The sequence below is a fragment of the Actinia tenebrosa genome, unplaced genomic scaffold, assembly GCF_029948245.1.
Source record: "Actinia tenebrosa isolate PJP-AT-01 unplaced genomic scaffold, QUT_ActTen_1.0 PGA_scaffold0__85_contigs__length_37466705, whole genome shotgun sequence".
NCBI lineage: Eukaryota > Metazoa > Cnidaria > Anthozoa > Actiniaria > Actiniidae > Actinia > Actinia tenebrosa.
Window position 1 is genome coordinate 18,540,729 of NW_028292569.1, and position 8,904 is coordinate 18,549,632.

Sequence of the window (8,904 nt, forward strand, 5' to 3'; positions counted from 1 at the left end):
CTGCGTTCGAATGGTGTACTCTATGGTTATCTACTAAAGGCTATCTTCTATCAGTGGTTGTAGACTACAATTAGAAAACGAAGAATGATGTCAAGAATCGAATAATGAATTGAATAATGCATTCTATAGATGGGTACGCTTCATGTCCTTTGACTGTAAACTTTTCGGAAAGATATTTATGAAATATTCAAATTCAAGTATACATGAAATAATCCCCCAATAGTACTACAACAAAAGACCCAATATATGGTTTCAATCTATTTTATTTCTATTTGACAATTCCTCATTTCAAATACATCAAATAACTGTCTAAATCAGTGTTTATATGATAGCACTTAGAAAACAGTACAGTTTACTATCTATGCTTAAAGTGGAACCAAACTAATTCAGAGCGAATTTTGCGAGAATAAAATTGTCCAAAATTCGCTCTGAATTAGTTTATTGGTTCCACCTTAAGTAATGCTTAAACCACAATCAATTGATGTGAATCTATTTCAATCTATTTGTTTTTCTCTTTTATAATGATTTTCAAAACATTTTCCAAGAAATAATCCACCAAACGGTTACATTATTAGAATATTAAGACCTACTTTTTGGTTTTAATCTACGGATTATATTTCTGTTACAATTTGTTTTCAAAAATTAAAAAGATTAAGGATACAAGATATATATGGCTTGTTCAATTTAGTTATCACCGCATTATAAATTTAGTTATCAGGATTGAATATTTCTGTTTCTGACGCTCTATTCTTATGATTCATTTTGTTCAGTTCCGCATTTACAACATTCGAGCAAGCCCAAGATCACTGAAATCCCATTCTTTGCCAAGTAATCCGCAAAGTCTACATAGCCATGTTCTACTAAAATGAAGATTCGAATGATCAAGAATGGAATGTTTTGGTAAAATTGAGAAGTCTGGATAGCAACTTTTGAATAATAAGATTGGAGGTAGTTTTGCACCAAGACATGGTTGACTTTATCTTGCTGCGAAGCTGGTTGGTCCTTGTTTTTAAACACTAATTTTAAAGCCTCATGTGTGATATTTTTATAAATTAGAAGAGAAAATACGGTAAATGAGGAGGAGCAAAAGAATTGCATTGCTATTTCTAATGGACTTTCTTCTTTTAAGAAAGGTGGTTTGTTCTGTGAAAGATACGAGGCCATCTCCCATATATCCGCAAAGTCGAGAACTGCTCTCATTAAAATGAAACGGTCCTTGTAAAGCTCCTTGATGCTGCATTCATACATCACTAGTATACCAGCAAGAAGAGGGATGATACTCGCTTGGAGAGAAAATACTACCCATTTGGCATCAAATAGATGGGACGAATGATAGTAGGCTTGTCTGGTCAGCAAGGTAAAGGAAGTCATCAAAACTAGAACCAAATTTGAACAGCTTAACCAGCAGGCAATTTTTATCTCAAGTTTTGTCTTTGCTTTTACAGTTGACACAAAACTCAACAGACATAACAAGGAGATAATAAAGCAGTGAATCGAGTAATACCAGCCTTTCAGTATCCCAATGAGTACTGCTATGCCTACGATGTAGAAGAAGTTGACTATGCAAACGATAACTGTTGCACATTTCAGCCATCGGGCGCCTTTTTCGTATGGTTGGTTTGCTACTTCCGTGTTCGGCGTTCCTTGTCCTTCTTGCATTTGAACAGGTTCCGGCAAAACTGGCTGTGGTAATTCTTGCATCAAGATTATTTTCCCTGCGTCGATTGATAAGATGATATGTTTGCTTGTGGCATGGACTCTTTGCTAAAACGCTTTTTTATTTTCTATTTCTGCTGAATAATAATTAGGCATGTCCTGATACGCTCGTAAAATCCTACGAAAGGTTGATAAGATGATATGCTTTCTTGTGGCATCGACTCTTTGCTAAAACGCTTTTTTATTTTCTACTTCTGATGAATAATAATTAGGCATGTCCTGATGCACGTGTAAAATCCTACAAAGGTGCTCACAGAGGAAGGGCGGCATGTCAATCATAAGATTTAATTAAGGTAAGAAGACGCGATGACTAATAAAATCTATTTTTAGATATTCCACGAAATCGATCTCATACTGTTTTCAAAACAAGTCTCGTCCAATTGTCTGTTTAGCATAGTATCCACAGTGAATGCGCATTCCTTATGATTCATTGGACGTTGGAAAACTCTGGAATTTAAGTTCTCATACTTTGTCTTCCAATTCAGTTTAAAACGTCATAATTTTGAATTATTTTTCTACTTCTTCTTAGAAATAATTAGGCCCGTTCTGATACGCTTGTAAAATCCTACAAAAGTGCTCGTCAACATGAAAGTAAAAGGAAAGCCGACGCGCCAACTAAGTCTATTTTTGGATATAATGATTCTTAGAAATGTGCCCCGTGCGGTTATCAAAGTGTCGCCCAATTTTTTTGTTTTAGCATATCCACAGTGAATGTGAATTTGTTATATTCTTTGGACGCTGGAATAAAATGTGTCATACTTTGTGCAAGTTAATATTCAATCACATCAGTGATTACCGTCAAATCCACGATTTGTTTGACTTCTCGGCTGCTTGGCATTTCTCTGCTTTTTTCTGCCTGTCCTTATATTTTTTTGATTTTCTTTTCCATCGCTTTGCATTTCTCTTGGATTTCTTTCTATTTCTCTGCTTGATGAGGGATAGGTCTGACTTTCTGCATCTGATTCGACTGATGAGCAGCATTGGCATAATTCGAGAGAGAATAGACTCGTTATTACTACATTTTTCACCAAAAAAATGAACTGATTCTCAAACCCGTACAGTATCCAAACGACAACACGGATAGCAAAGAACGGAATATCTTGAATGAGTGTTGAAATCATCACATACTTCTTCAGAGAATCGATGTCTTCGTCGTTATTTGATTCCTTCAATGCTTCGCTGTAAATCATATGAAAAATTAAGAATGAAAACGAGCAAAAAACTTGTATTGTAATTTCCAGGTTGCTTCCTTCTTTCAAAGCGGAGAATGTCGACTCAGTACACCTAAAACGAGCCACATCATTTTGTTCATTGTTGATCGTATTGTAATTGTTGATCGTGTTGTTATAATTACTGGTGGGGAATAGAGAGGCTGTACAGGATGGAGCACCCAACTCAAGAAGCTTTGCCATCTGATAGATATCGATAAAGTCAACCATCACTTTGTTTATCATCTTTTTATCTTTTAGCAGATTTCGACATTTGCATCCATATATCACTGGAATGCCAGACACTAAGCCAAGAAGGCCCATTTTGTGAAAAAGTAAGAGCGGCGTAAAAGAGAGGCCTTTCTGCTCATTAGTGAACCTTGGCCATAATTCAAAGTAATCATATCTTGCAACAAGTGTGAATGAAATGGCTGATAGAACCATGACGCTTGAACAAGACCACCAACAATTGGTTTTCAGCCTCTTTTCATCTGGAGGACATAAAGACCTTATAATACAAACCAAATTCCACAGACCGAAAAGAATACCGAATGCTAAACCTGCCTCGCGTAGTGTCAAACCAACCATTACCGACTGACTCACACAGTATAGCAAGTTGAAGAAGCAAACAGCGAGTGTCATAATCCAGATGATTAAACAGCAAAAGGCTCCCATGATTGCTTTGGGCTCAGATACTGTACTTTTTTGGAGGTTTTCGTTGATAAAAGTTTGTCTTCACGTTTTCTCCTTCAGCGACTAACTCGTATAGCAATATAAACAATCTTTGAGACTATTGTACCGCCTGTTACTGATATTAGAGAGTTTAAGATAAGACCGCTACGGTAGACTACTACGGTTGAACGCGTCTGGTGAATACTGGATCGAGCATACCGTATACGGTTCAGTGGTCGCAAAAAATGATATATTTTGATTCTCAACCGAGTGCTATCCGAGTGTTGGCTAGCAGAAATGTCGTTTGAAGATATAAGAAATGCAATCGTCATTGCCTTTGCTGATGGTATTTTGAGAGAGGATGAGTTCTTGATTTTATATGAAGAATATAAACCCTCTAATCCTTCTTATCCATTCTGGAAATACGACTCCTTTTGCTTGGATGACTTGAGTTCTAGCGAGTGCGAATCTAACTTCAGAGTCGCAAAAGAGGATATACCAGTGTTAGGGAACCATCTGCAGCTACCTGTACGCTTCGTTTGTTCTCAAGGGACTGTCTGCAGTGGATTAGAGGGCTTGTGCATGCTGCTAAAGAGATTGGCCTACCCTGGTCGGTATTACGATATGATTCCTACGTTCGCTCGTCCAATACCCGAGATATGCATGATAACAAACACTGTGCTTGACTGGACTTATGAAACTCATGGTTTCCGTTTATCCTCCTGGAATCAACCTTTTCTCTCCAGAGCATCTCTTCAACGATATTCAGAAGCCATATTAAGAAAAGGCGCTCCTCTAACGAATTGTTTTGGCTTCATTGATGGGACTGTCCGTCCAATATGCAGACCCGGCTTACACCAAAACGTAGCATACAACGGACACAAACGAGTTCACGCGCTAAAGTTTCAAGCATTAGCACTTCCAAATGGTTTGATAGCCAATCTTTACGGTCCAGTGGAAGGGTGCCGACATGATGCAGGGATGTTAAGAGACTCGGGACTCTTGGGAACCCTTGAAAGAATAGCTTTCAACCCAGCAGGGAACGTTCTCTGTGTATACGGTGACCAAGCCTACCCTCTCCGCCCCAACTTGATGTGTCCCTATCGCGTTGGAGATGTTCCTGTTCTAACACCTGATATGAGGGCTTTCAATGAAGCTATGAGCTCAGTCCGAGTCTCCGTGGAGTGGTTGTTTCGCGATGTCTCGGACTACTTCAAGTTCATTGACTACAAGAAAAACTTAAAGATAGGATTAAGTGCAGTAGGAAAGCAGTACATAGTAAGTGCATTGTTCAGAAACATGCTCACTTGTTTGTATGGTAATACAGCCTCTGAGTCATTTCAAGTTGAGCCTCCAACATTAGCTGACTATTTAGCATAAAGCGCATAATATCCTGTTGGAAATATTGCAACGCTCTTCTGTTTGTTTGTTGTTGTTTTTAATAGAATAAAGTACGTCATTACACCCCTGAAATAGATCTTATTTAATTTGATACATTTTAGTTTACCCCAATTGAAATTCCATCGGTTACATCTATTTTCTTGGGTTTATTTGCCTTCTGGTAATACATCTTCATAATTACATTAATAATTGTTATATTATAATAATAGTTACTATAACCTGGTCCAATTGACTATTAAGCCTGGTTCACGCGAGCAACGCAAGTGCAAACGCAAACGCAAGAAAATGGAAAGGTTTCCATTCTTTCATTTTTAACGTGTGAACCGTACAGGTGAAAACGCAAACGCAAACGCAATACTACAACGCAAGCCAGTCCTTTCGTTTGCTTGTGTATTTGCGTTGCTACACTTTGATCAGTAATAAATATTTATAAATACTTAAAATTATTCAATATATATTCACAATAATATTTTTTCTATAAGTTGAATAATGCAGTTTTGAATAAATAGCTTACATACGTAACACACGCATCTTGGTTTCTCATACTTTAGTTTTGTTTTGTGACTGATATACTGTACAATATCGATAAAAGCATTTCTAATAGAACAAAAACACTAGCTAGTGGAAAGTATTATTAAAGTGCGTTTCACATTACATCAAGTAATGTAATTTAACATACAAATCCAAACAAGAACCGAGTGGTTTAAAAGGCAAAAACTTATTTTGCTAGTCTTTTGACAATGTCAGCCATAAGCTGCATCTGTTGCTGTTTCAATTTGTAATGTTCCTTTTGCTGTTCTGCTTGAAGACGCATTTCTTCTCTGCGTAATTCAAGATCTTGCTTTCGCAGAGCGGTTTCTACTTCTGTTTTTTCAGCCAAGTACTGCAGTGCTTCTGACCCTCCTTTTCTTGTTTTACGTCTTTTGGTCAAGGCCTGCTCTACTTGGCCGTTCCCCTCTGAACCCGAATCACCACCTTCACTACCACTCTTTCTTGTTTTAGACCATGTCTCCATTGCATTGTTCCTAATGAATATGGCATTTTGTCTCTTTTTTTCCTGATTGTTTTCATCCCTTGCAACTTGGATCAGCGGAGATTTCATTTTTTCGACTACTTCTTCCAATATCATCTCATTTTCTGTTTGGTCATCAGGAGCAATGCCACTTGCAGACTCTTCATTCCTGCTTTTTTTCTTGAAGTCTGCCAACAATTTGTTGAAACGTTCCCTCCCACTGCGTTGATCTCTAGGTTCACTTGAGAAATGAGCATAGCAGTTGATCCGTTCTGCTACTTCTGTCCACCTTAGACCTGCTTCTTTAGTCCCAGCTTTGTAGGCAAAAAGCTCGAGGGATACTATTTGTCGTAGAAGAAGTCTATCTCGTTCCTCTGTCCATCTAAATGTTCCACTGTAAAGTGAAATAAAAAAATAAATAAATTTTTTTTCATGCCCTTAACATAATTGAATACCAAGTTATAATAAGCGAATGATTAAGTGCAAATATATTGTACCCATGAAATAGAGAAAGGGCTTCCATTACATCTGTGTAATAGTTTGCTGACAAAATCGCAAATTTAATTTAGTGCAATTTTTTTTACTGAACAAAGACTAGCCAGAACTAATTAGTGCAATTTCTTAAAAAGTGTCTCACGGATATAAGGAAAATACTCTAGCAAAGCACCTCTCTCAATATATTGCTCATAATTGATTAGTGCCAAGAAAGACAAAACTTTATTGAGCCGCAAAAACAAAATTTCCTGCATAGAATGATAAAATTAGGAACAGAAAGAACGACACAAGAAGGAAATGAAAAAGTTTATCAACATAAGTTTTTTTTTCCAGTGAGGATGTCGCGAGTGCATGGTTGGTTTATTCCATGTTAGATGCAAATTAGTTGTTGTTAGTCCAGCAAAATATTTCATGGTTTTAATCTAATTGCATTCAAACAACAATAATGATGACAATAATAATAATAATAATAATAGTAATAACTATAATAACAATAACAATAAAAATAGTACATTATTTTCCTACTTCGTTTCCTAAGTGTCGTGGGATTGAAAGTATAAATATAAAAATATTTTAGAGCGAACATCGCTTGTTGCAATTAAAATAAGGTGATGTGACAATCAACCCCAACTAAGAAAAACATCTTAATGGACCATCGCGTACAATTGCCCTCAAAAATAGGTCATGACCGTGTGGAAGAATGAGTACGAGCTCCAAACAATGTAATTGTTTTAATCGCGACATGATTGGTTGAAATCCCAAAACTTCCGGTTATATCTAGCGTGTCTCAAAATTCATGATGGCGGCTAAGTTGGCTAAACGTGAAGAAGGATTTTATAAACGACTCCATTCGTTTTCAACGGCGGACGAATGGAGCGAAAAACAGTTAAAGGCTAGAAAAAAGCTTAAAACGCAGGGGGTTTACAAGGTGGAGGAAATATTGGCCGTCAGGCAGAAAAAGGTGAGTTTTACAGCGATTACATTTTCTACATCTACATTTATTTTGTCCAGCAAAGGGAAGGCCCATCATTTCTAGACTATAACAAAATAAACAATTTTTTTACTTCCTTATATATATAATTTATGAGCTAATTTAGTAAGCTGTAAGTCGTTTCCTCTATCGGGATTTTCCACGTTTCCTCCTAGCTATGAGCCGTTTAATAATGCGCGTATGTTCTTTGATGCAGGATAGCGAGAGAGAATTTCTAATTAAATGGGACTCGTGGGGTTCCGAGTACAATTCGTGGGAAATAGAATCACACATATTAGACAAGTCTGTCATTGAGTAAGTTCTGACTAACATCTTCATTGGCTTATATTCTTATATTCCTAACGATTTTTTTACAAATGTCATGTAATTACTGGTTGTATACATGATGAACAAAGAGTACCTATAAATATGCTAAGATAATGTTTCTTAATTGCAGAACATTTGAAAAACCAAACCCTGAACCTAAAACTGTGCTAGCCCATGTCGAGTTGATAAGAAATGCAATTGATGGTGGCTTGACAGACTCTCTTCAGTCCGATACCACCATCATTTTCAACCATGCTGTTTTCAGGCACATTTTTGGTGGAAGGGGGAAAGTCTGTTCAAAAGAGACATATGCACTAAGTGCTCAAGACTTTCCAAGGAGATACTTTCCCCTAGGATGGGATATGACTTATAGAAGACGTGGGACAGTTCGAAAAATTACTTATCCTATTCAACTTCATCCTTTCCTTTCACGATCACGCCAAATGTACAACAAGGATGGTTCAAAAAAAGAAAGAAGATGGATACAGAAGCTAACAATAAGTTTTAGAAAACATAACATGTAGATGTTATAAACTCTGCAGGACAGAGTAATAAATATGTAGTGTTTGTACTCAATTTCAACATAATTTGTTTATAAAATGTTCAGTTACTGTTGGGATTGTTTTGTTAAAATTGTGTCAATAAGAATATTTCTGCTTGTTCAACAGTTCTAGCACTTTTGCACTTTGATGTGTCAAATGCCTATTCACCTCCACTAGCTCCTCTTGTAATTTTTTCATTTCCTCCTCTTTTTCTTTGATAACATTTTCAGGTACAGTTTTGATCTCATCCTCTTGAATAACCATTTGGAACCAAGATGATGATATTGTCATTTTTCTTGACTTTGAATTCATTTTTCCAACTCTTTTGTTGAATCGATATGTTGTGGTTTTTAATTGCGTCCCCACTCTGTGTGCCTTGGAAGAAATTGTATATCCCAGGGGTCTCAGGCTTTCATTTATGGCATTTAGGTATATAGCTGGATAAGACGGCGGTAATTTTCTCCATTGCCAAGGTGCTTCTCCGTTGTACTCCAAAATATAATGACGGCTTGTTGTGTTAACACATGGTCTTATTACATTGATGTATTGTGGCGCTATGAC

The 8,904-nt window shown here is 36.8% G+C and overlaps 2 protein-coding genes across 2 annotated transcripts; both read left to right on the forward strand.

Annotated features, from left to right (window-relative positions):
- The first annotated feature begins 3,868 nt into the window (after positions 1–3,868).
- Positions 3,869–5,527, forward strand: LOC148913635 (uncharacterized). Its single transcript, XM_089034430.1, has one exon. It carries the CDS (start codon positions 3,894–3,896, stop codon positions 4,974–4,976), a length of 1,083 nt encoding a protein of 360 aa, XP_088890556.1. The 5' UTR covers positions 3,869–3,893; the 3' UTR covers positions 4,977–5,527.
- Positions 5,528–7,162: 1,635 nt separating this feature from the next.
- On the forward strand, positions 7,163–8,416 carry LOC148913636 (uncharacterized). The gene is made up of 3 exons (XM_089034435.1): positions 7,163–7,465; positions 7,692–7,789; positions 7,932–8,416. Exons 1-3 carry the CDS (start codon positions 7,301–7,303, stop codon positions 8,323–8,325), a joined length of 657 nt encoding a protein of 218 aa, XP_088890561.1. The 5' UTR covers positions 7,163–7,300; the 3' UTR covers positions 8,326–8,416.
- The last annotated feature ends 488 nt before the right edge of the window (positions 8,417–8,904 follow it).

Bases quoted from the DNA above. Each gene is read 5' to 3' on its own strand.
- LOC148913636 (XM_089034435.1), top strand. From the start codon at position 7,301: ATGATGGCGGCTAAGTTGGCTAAACGTGAAGAAGGATTTTATAAACGA. The intron at 7,466-7,691 runs GTGAGTTTTACA...TCTTTGATGCAG, and splicing joins TGGCCGTCAGGCAGAAAAAG to GATAGCGAGAGAGAATTTCT. The intron at 7,790-7,931 runs GTAAGTTCTGAC...TCTTAATTGCAG, and splicing joins TTAGACAAGTCTGTCATTGA to AACATTTGAAAAACCAAACC.
- LOC148913635 (XM_089034430.1), top strand. From the start codon at position 3,894: ATGTCGTTTGAAGATATAAGAAATGCAATCGTCATTGCCTTTGCTGAT.